This window comes from Festucalex cinctus, chromosome 7 (assembly GCF_051991245.1).
Source record: "Festucalex cinctus isolate MCC-2025b chromosome 7, RoL_Fcin_1.0, whole genome shotgun sequence".
Taxonomy (NCBI): domain Eukaryota; kingdom Metazoa; phylum Chordata; class Actinopteri; order Syngnathiformes; family Syngnathidae; genus Festucalex; species Festucalex cinctus.
Window position 1 is genome coordinate 7,085,845 of NC_135417.1, and position 17,908 is coordinate 7,103,752.

The 17,908-nt window shown below is 39.3% G+C and overlaps 1 protein-coding gene and 1 long non-coding RNA gene across 2 annotated transcripts; one reads left to right on the forward strand and one right to left on the reverse strand.

Annotated features, from left to right (window-relative positions):
* Nucleotides 1–5,799: 5,799 nt before the first annotated feature.
* LOC144022490 (uncharacterized) lies at nucleotides 5,800–10,531 on the reverse strand. The gene is made up of 3 exons (XR_013284340.1): nucleotides 10,324–10,531; nucleotides 10,074–10,232; nucleotides 5,800–8,472 (listed from the first exon to the last, which is right to left on the reverse strand). It is a non-coding gene; the product is annotated as an uncharacterized LOC144022490 (long non-coding RNA).
* Nucleotides 6,375–12,456, forward strand: LOC144022489 (uncharacterized). Its single transcript, XM_077527337.1, has 5 exons — nucleotides 6,375–6,805; nucleotides 7,154–7,229; nucleotides 8,724–8,802; nucleotides 10,064–10,250; nucleotides 11,507–12,456. Exons 1-5 carry the CDS (start codon nucleotides 6,497–6,499, stop codon nucleotides 12,017–12,019), a joined length of 1,164 nt encoding a protein of 387 aa, XP_077383463.1. The 5' UTR covers nucleotides 6,375–6,496; the 3' UTR covers nucleotides 12,020–12,456.
* Nucleotides 12,457–17,908: the final 5,452 nt, after the last annotated feature.

The following is a 17,908-nucleotide window of genomic DNA, read 5'->3' on the forward strand; positions in this document are numbered from 1 at the left end:
AGCCTTTGGGGATGATTTGAAATGTGATTTGAAGTCAATTTATTTTAATATTAATAAGAACATTTGAAATAGTGTCACACAGAAGTGATGTCATCTCGCAGCAGCCAATAGAAAAGCATCAAAAGATGGCGTTGCTCCCATGCTGTTTTTTTAAATATTGTGCACAAGTAATACACATAAAAAAAATAAAACTAATACTGAAACTAACTAAAATGAAGCATTTATTAAAAACGAACAAAACCACAGTTGAATTGTTTTCCCCAACTCCAAATTTTCCCCACTTTGGATGCGTTTTTCTTTGGAACTTTGTGTACTCATGTCCTGACATGAACTTTATATGAAGCGCTGATTTTATTTTTTTATTTTTTTATTTTTTGCTAACATGCCACACTCGACATCTTCTTGTGACTGGAAGGGCGTACGTAAGTAAGTGAGCATAACCTGATTTCCAGCGCTGGTGAATGGCGGCGCTAATCGTTTGACTTGATTTGGGGGGGGCGGAGGCGAGACCAAACTGGTCTGTCGGCTTGCGAGGGGGAGCAACGTTGATGGAGACATATGTATATATATATATACGTGCAGAAAGCAAGCTGTGGGCGTGGTCTTGACAAGCAATGAACTCCATGTAGGTTGACCGGGTTCATGTGTTGCTGAGGAATGCGTGCGGGAGGGAGGAGGGGGGATGGACGCTTTTTTTTTTTTTTTTTTCCCCCTGCTTTTAACCTGTATACACAAACACGTTTACTATAAGTAAAGGTTAACTATATGCTTGCTGAGGCCGCACTTATGCCCCTCCCCCTCCCCCCATGATAGGTATCGTCAATACTGTTGAGGACAGAGCCACCGCGGTGTGTGCGTGCATAGGAGAGGGTCAGAGGGTTCATATGTATGTTGCGCGCATGCGCGTCGTGGGGTGGGGGTGGGGGGGGGGGTGACCTCGCCCATTTCGCAAGCCTGCATTGCATGTGAACAACACTTGCAAGTCAAAAGCCCTTCCATAATGTCAGGCTTACTTTGAGGGTGGGGGAGGGGTTCATGTTGGCCATAGAATTGCATGCATGGCAGGCATGTGAGCACTTTGCAAGGCAGACTGGAAAAGAAAAAAAAAAAAAAAAAAAAACCCGACGTGGAATGCAATCATGAGATCCGATGCAGAAGATGGATTTCAAATTCTCACACGACAACCAACAATAATTAATAACAGGCCAAAACTGTATATATATTTTTTTTAATTGTGCTTTTCACCAGTTGAAAACTGCACTGCATAAGACGAGTACTATGATGTACGAGGCTTGGTTATGAATTCAGATTTCCTCAATCGATTCGACACTTGATTGACGAGATTTCAGTTTGATTCGAGTTCGATGAATTGTGGAACATCAATTCTTCTGAAAGACCACAATCTTGATTTAAAAACTCCACAAACTATTTACAAATCCATTTTGTGGAGGCAGTAACTGGTGAAATGATTTAGTTTATTACATATAAAATTTAAAAATAAAAATAAATGATAATTAATTAATAATAATTTATAATAATTATTTAAAAAAATAATAATTAATATTTAATTATAATAAATATATATATATATATATATATATATATATATATATATATATTAGGGCTGCACGATATTGGAAAAACATGTGATATGCGATATACTTGCTGAGCATAGCGATATCGATATTATTGCGATATTTAACATTTACCTAAATAAATTACATTTTTATTGCCTAATGAAAGAAAAACATTTTTCATGGGGCAAAATAAGCAACCTTCATGTAATCTTAGTTAATTCATTATAATTAATTATATCTTGATAATTTTCAACTATTGAATGGCGATGCACATTTTAGTTAGCATCTGACTGGTCAAATTCATATCAAAAGCATAAAATTCCATATAAAACTTATTGCGTGCCTTAGCGATATGCATATTGCAAGGGCCAATATCGCGATATCGATATTTTTTCGATATATTGTGCAGCCCTAATATATATATGTATATATAGTTTAACCCATGTTATAATCACTTAACAACTAATTTGCTCCCAAAAACATATAAATATGAACAAAACGACAACTCCCGAATACTTCTATTCAGCCAAATGCTTCAAAACGGAACTTCACAGTGCAGATGGACAATGACCCCAAGCACGCTGCAAAAACAACCAAAGATTTTTTATTTTTTTGGGAAGGTGGCAAAGACATGAAATGTTATGCAAGGGCCAAGTCGCTAACCGGACCGGAATACATTTGACTCGCTAACTCGTCAAAATTGCAGATATTCAACGAAAAGCAGGACGCGAAGACGGTTGCATTTGTCGCTTGACTTAAAAAAAAAAAGAAAAAAAAATCTCCCTTCAAATTAATTTGGATGTAAAAACCCTCCATTGTGGACAGATCATTTTCACAGTCATAAGCGTTGTAGCATATGAGCATCAATAACATCACGGATAAATAGATACGTCGATCATGAGCGATACGAACGATAAGTGAAGCATTCAAGCAAGACGGCAAGTCGAGTCTGATGCTTGACCTTCCCCCTTGAAGCCTGTCGTTGCCGTTCAATTGAATAGTTAGCGGTGTTGCCTGGAGACTGACACGCTAACGTTGTTGTAAATGTTACACGTGCTTCGTTTCATGCTGGACCCTTCAGCAACACACAAATTGGATGCACAGGTGAAAGAATCGAAGATACACCAGTTGATAAATGAGTGATTGGCTTGTCTGGATGGATCGAAGTGAAACGATGTATTGATGTTTACTTGGCTGGTAAAAAGAACCGGTTTGAACCGGATAATTTTTTTGTTTTTATTTAAAAGCTGCGAGTACATGGAATCAAATCGTTTTACCTTGAAAAATATCGGGATACGTATCAAATTGTCTTTTAATGGACAGAAGGAAATGCCGCATTCTGACTCATGACAGACTGATTATCGGCCGGGCCGATTATCGGTGCCGATATTCGGCATTTTGACAAATATCGGCATCGGCCTTTTTTTTTTTACCAATCTGAAGGCCGATAAAGCTGGTATCTCACTGAGCGGTGAATTCTTGCAAACGTAGCAAACTTAGATATATAGTATATAATATATTATATATATATTATTATATATATTATATAGTATATAATAGAAATATGGCTGCATATTGTAGTCGTTAATACTAATTTCATAATAATTCATAAAATTGAGTTAAAATTAAAAGGATGTACTATAAAAAGTCGATTGAGCTATCTAATCTTTAAAATTTGTGAAATTCTGCACATATTTAAATTGTAAAATATACCTTGAACCCAGTCTCCAAAAATACATGCATATTATATTTTTATTTTCTAAATTTTGACATTGACCTGTCTGCTATGTTACATTTATATGTGTCTATATATATATATATATATATATATATATATATATATATATATATATATATATTAATAATATCTATTAGGGGTGTTAAAAAAAATCGATTCAGCGATATATCGCGATAATACATCGCGCAATTCTCGAATCGATTCCCCCCCAAAAAATCGATTTTTTATTTATTTTTTTTTATTTTTTTTTAAGAGCTCAGAATTGTTCATTCAGTAGTCTTACCGATTCAACGTCTTATCATCATTGCCTTTTTTTTTTTGTGTGTGTGTGTGAATCGATTTTTAAACTTCCATTTTTAATGGAAAAATATTCAACAAAACGTCTGACTTTGGGTTAGGATTCACACCTTGAGCATGGAAAAATGTTATATGAACGGAACATTAAGCCTTAATATTTTATTTTAATGCTGTTTAAACATGAAACAGATTACAACCTCTATAAGACTGAAATTTCAGATAAATAAATAATACATTTTCATATAAATCTTACACTCTACAAGCTTACTGATTAGTATTTTCTAAATTTGAATGAAAAAAAATCGCAACAATCGACTTATAAATTCGTATCGGGATTAATCGGTATCGAATCGAATCGTGACCTGTGAATCGTGATCGAATCGAATCGTCAGGTACTAGGCAATTCACACCCCTAATATCTATATTGGGATATTCGCCCATGCAATATGCAGATCGCAATGACATGCAATAATTCTGGAATTTTCTGCTCTTACCTGAATTTGACCAATCAGAATCAAACTTTAACGTGCCTCAACCATCCAATAGTTGAACATCATCAAAGGGTAATTACAATTAATTAACTAAGAACACATTGAACTTGCTTACTGAATGTTTTTCTTTCATTTGATAATAAAAATATAATTTCCTTAGGTACATGTTAAATATCGCAGTGATATATATTGCGATATTCAACAACTATATCACATTGCAGTGCAGCCCTAATATATATATTAGGGGTGTGAATTGCCTAGTACCTGACGATTCGATTCGTATCACGATTCACAGGTCACGATTCGATTCGATACCGATTAATCCCGATACGAATGGTCACGATTCGATACCGATTAATCCCGATACGAATTTATAAGTCGATTGTTGCGATTTTTTTCCATTCAAATTTAGAAAATACTATCAGTAAATTTGTACATGTACACTGTAAGATTTGTATGAATATATTTATCTAAAACTTGAGGCTTATAACCGTGAGCCACTGTACACAAACAGTTTGCAATCTGTTTCACATTTGAACAGCATTAAAATAAAAATATTAAGGCTTAATGTGCCGTTCATATAACATTCTTCCATGCTCAAGGTGTGAATCCTAAAAAAAAAAAAAAAAAAAAAAAAAAAAAAAAAAAAAAAAATCGATTCTGCCGATTATTGAATCGATTCGAGAATCGCGCGATGTAGTATCGCGATATATCGCCGAATCGATTTTTTTAACAACCCTAATATATACATATATATATATATATATATATATATATATATATATATATATATATATATATGTATTGTTGCATAAGGTTTTTTACTGTGATGCAGACTTTCGGTTAGAGAAGTCTCTCTTTCTCTCCCTGGAGGTGGGCGGGGTGGAGCCGCTCGCTGTAGTAGAAGCAAACGCCGCAAGAAGAAGCGTACACACGGGCCACACATGAGTGGGCGGGGCCAACAGCGCAGCCGCGCCGCCGTCCAACCGGCGCCCGGCAATCCAATCACTGGCCGCGCGGGTCGACCAATAGCGCGCGAGCACCCCCAACCTCGGATACCCTCGGCCAATCAGCCGCGCCGATGACGCGGGCACGTGGATCCCGGCACATGTTGACGCTCGTAAAGTGAGGGGAGAGAGAGAGAACAGAAAGAAAGAGCGAGAAAACACACACACGCACGCACACACACAACAGGGCGACCGCAGTGGACGTGTGCGAGACGCCGGTCGGTCGGTCGCCCAGATGCTGCTGCTCACCGCGCCCACCGCTCACTGACGGAACCCACTCGGCGGCAGAAGCGGAATTTGCGCCAGCGACCGTTGTTTGTTTTTGATATCGAGAATACACCGGGTGGGTGAGTAACGTCATTTTTCGAGATGTGTGTGTGGAGGTTGGGGGGGTTGGGGGGTCTTCCCGAAGTTGGCAGGCTCGCTGCATCCTGTTTTGTTTGGTACGCCTGCTACAACCTCAAAACATTGACCAAATGCAAAATTAAATAGCAACATACCAACAAAAAAAAATCTTTATTTACAATTTGAACTATTTTTAAATCAATTTTCACTTGCTAAGCATACAATCATAAAATACCATTTGAGTCTATATCATCATATTTATTATATATCATGCACACTTGCCGTTTACAATTCTGTCGTTTACATCCGCCGTGATCATTTTTGCAATCACGTACGGGAAGCCAAAAAGTGTCTTTTTATTTGCAATGAGTCCCAAACCGACGGACTTTCGTTGCTTCTCTTTCTGGGGTGGGCGTGAAAAGTGAGGATCCTTGTGACCTCCCCCAGGGCTCAGGGTCCAGCAGGGATCACTCCCAGACAGAGAGACAGAAAAAAAAAGGATCGGGTGGGGGGTTGGTGTTGAACCTATAGAGAACATTTTCTCAGGGCTTCGCCGCAATTCTAAAATGATGCAAAAGAATCCAGAAATGCCGGCAAAATGTGAACATGGCCTCCCGTTTGTCGTCAGTATTATTGAAGGACGTGTCGGAAGGGAAGACGGCGAGGAGCGCAAGAGGATGAGGAAGGCGAGATGAGAAGAGAGAGAGGAGTTTGTGTGTGTGGAAGGGGGGAGGGGGCGGAAGGGGGTCTTGTGACGAGGAAGGGGGGGTTCGGATGGAGCCGGCGAGGGCGGTGCTACAAGCACTGGAGGCTGTGAAAGAACGAGACCACTTCTTCTGAATCCGCTACTCTACGCTACGCTCGGCCTACCATCCCCCCCCCCTCCATGCTCACGTTTTCAATCTCTTCAATGGGAGCTAGACGTGCGCTCGCGTTGTGCGTGCGCTGCCCCCACGTTAAAGTAGGACACCACCATTTTGTGCGAGCACGTGAGCGTTTGCCCGTTAACCGACTGTGGCGTCCCTTTTTTTTTTGGCAGAGATGCAGTCGCAGGGCAGCACGTCGTCGTCGCAACCCTCCTTGGACTCGCTGAGCTCCAGCGACAGCCTCCTGTTCAGCGACTCGGACGACGCCGACGTCTTCCTGACCGACGGCGCCGCCGCCTCCTCCTCGTCCTCGGCGCTACTGGAGGCGGCGGCGGCGGCGGGGGCCCCGGCGGCGGGCGCCGGCCGGGCGTCCGACAGTCCCGGCTCGCAGTGGGCATGCGACGGCTTCGCCGGCAAAGAGGAAGAGGACGACGGCGCCTCGCCGGCCGATAAATCGCAGGGCGACCTGCTGTTTGCTCAGAAGGTGAGAAGCCACACAAGAAATTTGCTAGTGTCAATTTGACTCTTTTAGAGTCCATTTTGACTCTATTTCGATAGGGACCAAATAGACTCAGTTTTAGAGTAAACTAATGCTGCATTCGAGGATGGTTGGAAGTGGGACTTTTTCCAAGTTGAAACCGGAAAGTGTGTACGGGAACGCCCCCTTGCACTCAGAAATTCCGACTAAACATTACTTTAAAACTGAGTCTATTTGGTCCCTATCTAAATAGAGTCAAATTGACTCAACAGAAATTACTGTGCGGTGTCGCGCTGAAGAACCGGTGGCGGGTCAACCGGCGCTGATCAATTTCTCTGCCACTTCCTGTCACAGTGTGCCGAGCTGCAAGGTTTCGTCAGGCCCCTGCTGGAGCTGCTGAACGGGCTGAAGAAGGGCCGATTCGACCGTGGTAAGCGTCCGCACATCGCCGTTTGTGCCTATATGCTACGTTCAGACCAAACCGACAATATCACGACACCATACTGTTCTCGTGCTTGTTTGTTGGCGGGGTTGTCAATGGAATTTGTATTGTCGCATCGCTAACTTGCTTCGCACTTCGACAATTTTAAACAAATTAACTCACCAGATAAGCCGACCTCCATGCTTCTTCCCCCAAGCAATCTCCTTTTTGGCCCGGTCCCGGTACACGTAGATAGACACGTCGTACAGCTCCGGGTGCCTGCAAACTGCGACCATCAAGCTGTCCTCCATTGCTATGCTACACGTTCTGCACACAACCACTTCCTGTGTTTTGTCTGCTGTGTGACGTATTTCAACACCGATTGGCTCAAAAGTTCAATTCAGCCAACACCGACGAAACGGGTGAAGTAGCAAAATGCTCGCCGGAAATGGCGTCTGCACGTCGGGTAGAAAAATGACGTAAATATACACCGCAACAACCGCCGACTATTTCGTACTTTCTGCGCATGCGCGAGAAGTAATATGGGGTAGATGCTACGGACTTCCGACTTCCGGCTTTCCACACATCAGCGCCGTTTCCGGCCACTACTGGCCGCATTCCAACACTCACACCCCCACCCCGGCGCCCCCCCAACTCTGAAGTACTTCAGACAACTGAGACAGATGATACATTACACACTCGCACCCGTCGACGGGAACACGCAACCGAGGGGCTCAAAATCGGAAGTGCAAGTATTGGGACGCGGCCCACACGTTGTAAAACGGAACCGGAATCGGAACTGAAGTGTGAAATCCCGGAGGCCTCCTCTGTAGCATATACGTCATTCCCCTCCATACCATCGGCGGCAGTAGTCGTCATTCCTAAAGGTAACCGGAAACCTCTTTACGGGGACGGGATATAAAACCGTAAACAAAGCATACCGGTTCCTTTTTCTCTTACGATGTCCTCCCACCTGAATGAAACCCTCCGGCTTTTTGAAGAGTATCATATATAAAAGTAAATTCTACCTAATGTATCCAGTCGCATCAACATGTCATGCCAAAGTTTGCCTTTCATACCTTTGTCGGCATACCGTTTAATGGTAATAGCGTACAATGCCAGTTTCTCTTGAACCAAAGAGACCAAGTCATCTTCCCGATCTTCTGTCTGGGAGCAGGGTGACGATGCACAACATGTCGGCGTGTAATTCCACTGTCATCCACTGGATGGTGGCACCGTATTTAGTTTGACGCTGTAAATTTGAAAGAAGAAAAGTGAAAAGAAGAACTATTTCAAGCTCAAGATTGAAAATGGTGTAAAATCCTCTTCAATCCTGCTTTTTACGCCTACAGCAGACGACAACTGTAGGCTTGTTTCGCAATGTACATCTTTTGGCATAATTATTTCGCCAAATAAGTTTTAGTTCGGGGGGGAGGGTTTAGCTGACTGCAGCGTCTCGATACAAATGCTGACAGGCTGTTGGGTTCTGTTTGTGGTTGACAGGTCTGAGCAGTTTCCAGCAGAGCGTAGCCATGGATCGCATCCAGCGGATCGTGGGGGTTTTGCAGAAGCCAAACAGCGGGTAAGATGGACCCCAAAAAATCCCAACATCACGTATCAATATATCTGATATTGATTTACTGCATCGTGACAAAGTTTTACGTCACCACAGCCTTTGTTGTTATGTTTTTCAACATTCATTTTGACATTGTAAACTGCTAAATAATATATGACATACTGTAAACAATTTCCACAAAACCTAACAAGGTGGTGCATGAGACAAAGAGACAATGAATGGAAATGCCGTTAATCCATTACAGTAACAAAAAAATAAAAAATAACTAGAGCTGCGAGCATCTATAAAGGACCCTCGTAGCCCGGGCCACTTTGGGGTACTTTCATGTTGGCACATTCAATGCCAAATTTCTTTGAAAATGGCACAACAAACCTTTACATATGGATCATTTTATTTTTTGCCAGATGTGGCGTGTGCAAAGCTGAATGAGCTGAATTGGTCAATGTTAAGACCCTCAAAAATCAGCGTCCTTTTTTATTTTTTGGCAATTAATTGCTCCGATTTGGCGTTTTTTTTAAGTACATTTATACACGTCATTGTTAGTTTTACTCACAGCACAATATTGTTTCTATTGTCAATAGAGGGCATCACAAACAAACACATAAATAAAAAGTACATATGTATGGATCGGTCTGATGCCACTGAACATTTTGAGTGGTTGAAAGTAAAAAAAATATATTCATAAATGACTTAGTTATCACATTTACAAAGAGTATCCAAGTTTTGTACAAAATACCGTATGTGGGATGATTTTTTTTGTCACCCCAAGGGCTAGGTGGCGCTGTTTGTATAACTGACTATTGTCATAGAGATACCTTCAGGTCGTGACTATAAACATACATGTGAAGGTTGAGAATTTTTGGAGCACGTACCGGGGAGTTAAATTAAGAATTAATTAAGAAGTCTGTCCATCATACCGTAATTTAATGCTGCCTTTCATTTTATTGTGCTGCTCCTTGTGGTGTGCTCACCTTGGCCACCAGGAGGCAACATAATACAGTTTTGTGATTGCAGACACAAAAAACAAAAAAAACAAAAAAAATAAATATCGTAGCGCTTCTTCTACCGTAAATGTAAATATTGGCCATTTTTAATTGAGGATAAAGAATGTATACCTGTGAGTGGTGTTGCGATAACTATCTTGCAGTCTGAACACGTCCCACCTTTGTAGCAACTCGTACCGAATGAAACGAGTGTGACGTCCAGATGTGCATGCAGATGTTCCTCTTTTTGAGCGTACAGTATGTGTGTTTCATTGTTGTTCCAGGGAGAAGTACCTCAACACGCTCCTCCAGGTGGAGATGATGCTGAAGCTGTGGTTTCCTCACGTTGCCACCCTCCCGCCCTCGGGCGAGACCGCGTCGACCGCGTCGACCGCCTGCTCCGTCGTCCCGGACGTGGCCGGCGCCACGCCGCCGCACAAGCACAGGGATCAGCTGCATATCCCGGTCAAGGTAAGCGTTTTTATGCCGCGGGATGTTTCGGCGAGCGGGTTCGCAGATTGTCGTCTGCCGATGAATTACTTACGATGCAACGGCGAATTGTAAACAACCGTTGACTCCTGAAGCATTTAGCAAACGGCTAAAAAAAAAAAGAAAAAAAAATGCCATTGATGTGCTCAGGGTTAACATGGAAGGTTGCGATTTTAGAAGCAACAAATATTTCAACATGAGCAATGGCGCAACACGAATAAATAAATAAAACGGTGAGCTAATGTTAATAGCGGGGATAAGGTTCGGACTGTTCTTCTTCATTTGTGTCTGTATGAGTGTTTTGTATAATACTGCCTCCTGGTGGCCAAGATGGGCCCACCACAAAAACGGTACAAGGTATTGAACAGAATCATTAAATCATGATGCGTAAACTCTTCAATTCTTTACTCATTTTTTAAATTGTAATTATTTTTGTTTTGGGTCTAATGTTATTTAAATATATATATATATATATGTATTTATTTATGAAATTTTAGTTCTGTTTGATTTATATTGCAAATGTTTAATTACATTTATTTAAAAATGTTATTTCTTATTTGAATGTTTTTGCATCAATTTGTCAATTTTTTTAATGTAATTTACAGAGTCAGGGATTTTATTTTATTTTTTATTTTTCTTATTCTTTACAAATTTTTTTAATTGTAATTATTTTGTTTTTGGGTCTAATTTCATATATATATATATATATATATATATATATATACACACATATATATTGTGAAATTTTAGTTTTGTTTTAGTTTTATTTCAAATGTTTTATTACATTTATTGTAGTATTGTGTTTCTTATATTGTTTATGCATCAATTTATTTATAGTGTGAGATTTTGTTAGTTTTTATTTTTATTTTATGTAATTATATATTTCACATATTATTTCATTTTTAATTTAATTGATGTATTTAATTAATATTTTATTGACATATTTAAATTGATTTTTTCTTAATTTAAATAAAATTTTCTTTATTGTAAATTATTTTTATAATCTTTAAATTTAATGTACTTATTTTCATTTAACTTTTAACTGTGATTTGTATTTGTTTTGTTTCTTTTTGTTGTTGTTTTTTTTAAATTATATTTTTTCCCTCCAAAGTGATACAACCCAATTGCAATAAAATGTTTGGCTGAGTTTTCCCAGGGTTTTTTTTTTTTTTTAAATTCCCTCCCTCCCACTGACTTCGAAGTGACTTTGCCGTTGACTTTTTTTTTTTTTTTTGCAGAAACGCCGACTCAGCTGGACAGGAAGCGACTCTCCGACGCCCTCTCCAGGCCTCCCCAAGTGCCCTCGCCTCAGTGCGCAAGACAAGCACCGCCACGACGACAGCGAAGACGACGAAGAAACCGAAGCGGCAGCAGGTAGCCCCTGCCCTCCTCCTCCTCCTCCTCCTCTTCCGCCTCCTCCTATTCCTCCGCCGCCGTCGTCGCGTCAAAATGCCGCAAAGGGAAACGACAGTGACGCTGACGCTGGTTCGGGCAACCTGCCAGAGTACAAAACGGCTCGGGGGTCCGAGCCCAGCCTCACCTGGGTGCACGTCGCTCCCATCCTGTCCCCGCGCAAGACGGGCACGGCGGCGGCGGCGGCTGCGGCCACGCAGGACAGCGCCGTCTCCTCAACCACGCCCCCCGAGCACAGAAAGAATCTCAAGAAAGCTTCACGCTGCCAAAGCCACGCCGATGCCGCCGATGACGACGACGAGCATCGAGAGGGAGACCGTCGGGACCGGGACGCTTGAGAGCAAAAGTGAAGGGAAAATCCAACGCGTGTTGATAATCACAAATCGGTTTCAAGGAATCATGGAGGACGATAGCGAGTAAACTCAAATGTCAAAAAAAAAAGATGACTGAATGGACCACTTCCTGTCAGGAGAGGAAGTTGCGGATGATGTCACCTTTTACGGGTTGTAGATAGACGCCACAAGAAAAAAAAAAAAGGAAATCGCATCCGTACTGTACGGGACGAGCGATGTGTTCAAGGACTCTGGAGACTGTGGGACGACAACAAACGATGTCATCAACTCACGAATGTAATCGGAGAACGCGCTCCCACGGTTAATTTATACGTCCGTTGATCTGACACTGCATTTATTTATTATTCTGGGTATTTATTTTTCAGGCAGCTGAGGAAAACGCACAGTGAGGGCGTCAACCTTTTTTTTTTTTTTTTTTTTTTTTTAAACCATATTGTTGACGTGTATTTTTCTTTGTTATCATCAAAACAAAGGAAGTTTTGAACCGTTCGGACTACTGTGCCTTTTACCAAATAGGATGTGTTTATTTTATTTTTTTTCTTCAAAAGAAACAATTGGTGCTTGGAGTGAATTTATATTACATTTTGATTGTTTGCTTTCACAGGGAAAAAAAAACAAAACCAACACGTCTTGACAGTAGTCACCCGGAACCGTCGTACATCTTTCATAACATGACAGCATCGTGCATGCTCGTTAGCCTACTAGCGTAAATGTTTTTTTTTTGTGTTTTTTTTTTAAGTTTTCCCGAAACAACAAAAGTCTGGTTGCCTCGATGAAACTTTTGTCAAGTGCCATAACACGCCAGTCATTTTATTGATACATTTTATTCAACACTAACTTAAAAATGGCTCATGAAATTATGTTATTAGGCTAACGATTGTTAGGCTAATAGCATAGTTGTCTAAATCATATTTTGAAAACACATGAAGAGTCAGTTTGCCTTGATTAAACCTTTACAGATTATCATGACAAATTGGTTGAGTTCAAAATGACTCTGAAAATTACGCTAGTACTGTATAGGCTAACGATTTAGCCTACTAACGTAAATGTTTTTTTGTTTTTTTGTTTTTTTATATTTTCCTTGATGAAACTTGTGTCAAGTGCCGTAACAACGCCGGTCATTTTATCGATACCGTAACACTAACTTAAAAATGGCTCAGGAAATTATGCTAGTAGGCTAATGATTGTTAGCCTAATAGCACAGTTGCCTCAACCATTTTTTGGAAGACAAGAAAAGTCCGTTTCCCTTGATTAAACCTTTACAGATTATCATGACAAATTGGTTGAGTTCAAAATGACTGACAATTACGCTAGTAGGCTAACAATTGTTAGCCTACTAGCGTAATTGTCTTTTTTTTTTTTTTTCTTTTTTTTGCTTCGGTTAAACTTTTGTCAAGTGCCATAACGACACCGGTCATTTTATCAATACTGTAACACAAACTTAAAAATGGCTCAGGAAATTATGCTAGTAGGCTAACTAACGATTGTTAGCCCAATAGCACAGTCGCCTAAATCATATTCAAGAAGAGTCCGTTTGTCTTGATTAAACCTTTGCAGATTATCATGACAAAATTGGTTGAGTTAAAAATGACTCCGAAAATTACGCTAGTATAGGCTAACGATTGTTAGCATTTTGGACCATTTTTTTGGAAAATAAGAGTCCAATTGGGACACTTTGAACTTTGTGGCGTACACAAAGGTTAAAGAACAAATGACCACTTGGGCAAATGTGCTTTTGGGCTAACGTAATGCTTTTAACTCAATTTCGGGAACATGCCTCCATTTTGCTCGCAGAGGCTATTCTGCTAGCCTTTTTTTTTTTTTTTTTCACCTCCTGTCTGCTCCCACCCAAATGGAGGGGGACTGAAGGAGGCACACTGAAGGCTGGTGCAACTTCAAAACTTGAAAAAAAACTTGTCTTGACTTGCCGGCGGCGAGCGAGCCGGCGACGCTTAGCTCCTCCTCCTGTGCTGCTAACCCACAATCGGAACGGCCCGAGTCCAAACATGGAGGAGGAAGCGGCGGAGGCGGCGGCGCCCGCCAACGGCAACTCGTGCTAAAGTGCTTGAAATATTTCCACTCTCAACTCTTTTGAATCGTTTTTCCATTGAGCCAGCGAGGACGTCATGCAAACGCCTTCACTTCTGTTGTTTGATCTTATTTTGATTTGCGGTAGTTATTATTGGGGTTTTTTTTCTTGTTGACATTTATTTTTGTTTTTACTTCCTTTTCAGTTATTTTCTTTATTTTGTTTTTTCTTTTTTTTCTTTTTTTTATTCCTTTTTTATTTGTAGTTCTTTGTTTTCTGTCATTTAAATGTATTTTGATTTACTGTATTTAGTTTTTTCTTTTTTAATTTTTTTTTCTTATTTACATTTATTTTTGTTTTTACTTCCTTTCTATTCAGTTATTTTTTGTTTTGTTTTTTTGTCTTTTGTTTGGAAATTCCTTTTTTGTTATTTGTATTTCTTTGTTTTCTGTCATTTAAATGTATTTTATTTCATTTTTTTTCTTAAGGTTTTGTTGGATTTACTTTTTTATGCTTGGGCATTTTTTGTTTTTGTTTTATTTTATTTTGTTTTATGCCTCACATGTTTATAATTGATTTCAATTCATTTAATTTTGTGCTTAATTTTTTTTTTTAATTCTTTAACATTTTAATTGAAATAATTTGTTTGATTTTGAGCTGTTAATTTTTGTGTACTGATACTAATTTAGTTTAATTTGAATGATTTGTATTTGAAGTGTATTTCTATTTGCTTTATTTATTGAGTTGATTTCCATCGCGAGACAAGCTTTTTTTTTTTTTTTTTGTAAGCCTTACGAGAGAATCTTGACAAAAGACCCTCCCCCTCTCGTTTTCATCGGAATCTCGCGTTTGGGGGAGTGTTTTGAATTTTTTGGGGGCGGGGTTTCGTCTTCCACACTTCCACTTTTTTCTACGGCAAAGGCGTGACCGATTGCACTTACTTTTTCATGTACCTTTTTCTACGTCATCGACGACTGCTTGGGAAACGTTTGGGGAATCTTGTAGCCTTTCTTCTTCTTCACTACTACTTGTTCTACTACTTTCCTTTGCCACTTCAACAACCCCCGCCACATACCGGGCTGCCCTCCCCTTCGTCCTTCATCTCCCTCACCCCTGTTAGTTCACCTTCACTCGTTACTTACTCTGGCTACATTTGTTTTTTTCCAGTAACCACACAAAGAAAGGAGAGTTTTGGAATAAAATGAAAATGATTTTCAAAGCTGAAATGGGAACTCGCGTGATGATTTTTTTTTTCCAAACAGATGTGACGCATTGGGGGGTGCACATTAAGAGGATGGACGTTTTCAAATGTGTCTGTTTGAGTACAACCTCACTAATCTGACTGTTGGGGGAAAGGGGGAGGTTGAGCCTGCAACCAGCTGCCAAAACAGAACACAACACTCGTGTGTCTTCAAATATGTCACGTTTGCGTGTAATGTTGAGGTAACTTGCAGGGTGGGGACGCTTAAGACTCTTAATTAGTCGAAAAGCCCGGAAGAAAAAAAAAAATGCAGTCAAACAGAATGGAAAAAAATCTATATAATACATTAGTAAAAAAAAAGAAAAAAAAAGGCAAGCATCATGCGAAAAAAAAAAACAAAAGAAAGAAATTTAATGTGAAAAGAGAAAAATAAATTAGAAAAAAAAATGAAGAAACAAAACAAAAAAATAAATAAATAAAACTGAAACAAATGCATGACAATCGAGGAAAACAAATCCAACACAAAATAAGGTGAACCAAAAGTAAAATGTTAAATAGAAAAAAAAGAAAAATGCAATCAAACATAATTTTAAATAATAATCTGGAAAAATACAAGCCTAACCAAAAAATAAGCAAAAAAAAGAAAAATGAAATCCAAGAATAAAAAAAAAGATGAACACAAAACAATATAAAAAAAAAAATGAAACAACTACTCAAAAAAAGTGAGACAACAAATTTGAGGAAAATTAATCCAACACAAAATTAATGAACAAAAACTAAAATGTTAAATAGCAAAACAAAAAGAAAAATGCAATGTAAAAATGGAATCAAAACACAATGAAAAAAAATATTTAAAAAAAAACAAGCCTACCAAAAAAATAAGCAAAAGAAAAAAATGAAATGCAATAATCAACAAAATAGAGGAAAATAAATCGAACACAAAATTAAACGAACAATAACTAAAATGTTAAATATAAAAAAAATACAAAAATAAATTAAGATTAAACAAATATAACACAAAAATTACAGAATCAATAATAATCTTCAAGAAGTAAAATCTAAACATGAAAGATAAACACAAAATAAAAGTAAAAAAAAATAATCTAGAATTAAAAGTGAATGAGGATATATATCCCTATGAGTAGTTATGTCTACATGTTTGTGTTCAAATATTTGTTGCCAACACCAATGTTGCTCATTTGCACATGATTGTATTTTTATTTGTTGTTATTAATATGTCTTTCTCTTTTATTTTGTGTAGTATGACAGTAAACTCGAACTGGGAGTTGCAATCAGCAGTTTGAAGGTGCTTTTGGCTCTTTATTGTCAACTCACTTGACTTGACCTATTCTTGTATCTCAAGTCAAAGCAAAAAAAAAAAAAAAGGTCCAAAGGTCATCTTGCTCGTATCTCAAGGCGCCACCCTGTGTTAGAATATGGTGCGAATACGCGTCACGTTTCATTTTTTGTGCAAAGAAATTGGAGCTCTGGTGGGTGCATGCGTGCAAGTGGGTGCGGGAGTGGCACATTTTGCGGAGGGTGTGGTTTAATGCCCCCCCACCACCACCACCCCTCCCCCACTCGGTCTGGATATGAAATCAGCCATGCCTCGCACGCACACATGTACTCACATATATAAAGTCCCAAAGAAATGCACTAATATTTCCCTTGCACACGCACACACGCACATTGACGGGCGACCCTTGTGACACAACGGAGGGGAGTTGCCCCACCCCCCGTCGGCCCCCCCTTGTATCCATGCAGTTTTTAGCAGAGAAGCCCCTTCCTCTCTTCCCTCCCTCCCTCGTCCCCGGCTGCAGTCTGAAGACGGGGAAGAAGAGGAGGAGGAAGAGAAAGAACCGCTTTCACTTGACTTTTGAGAAAGACAACAGAGGACACGGCGCCTTGAGATACAAGTCGTGTCTGGACCCCGTATCCCAAACTGGCAATCGCTGTTCATTTGACCATTTTAATGACCTTTTCGGAAAAACACATCATGTAGTCCGAAAAGTGACCAATCCAATTTGACCATAATGAAAAATGGAGTGCAATTATTGACAACAAATTGGTCGAAAGTGCGTTAGCAAGCTTCATATTTACTTTTTGAAAACATATTGGAGTGGTAGCAAGACTGTAATGCGGCCGATGCGCATTTTAGCCAGTATTATTATACTTTTGGAATTTTTTATTTGAGTTAGTTTTTATTTCGTTTTTTTTTTTTTTTAATTGAGTTTTAATTCATTTTCGTGGTGGTTCTGTTAGTCCATTGTCCAATCAACAAACAGCAGTTAAGCTCTTGTCACACACAATATGTGAGAAAAATTAACTCATTTACTCCCAAAAACGTATAAATACGTTCTATTTTAAATATTACCATGCTCCCAAAGATGTAATTATACGTTTTGGCTTTGATGCAACCTCTGAACTGAAGAGAATGCTTGAAGCAATGGTAGTTATTACAAAAACGGCCAGCAGATGGCAGCAGAGTATAAGAGATCAAAAAGCTCTTTTCCCCACTATTTTAAACAGATTTGTGAATAATGATGAAACTTAGCCATATTCTAATGCTAATTAATGTAAAATGGAAACAGCTAGAAATACACTTTTTTTTTTTCCTGATGAAAGAAGAGACTTTAATCTTTTT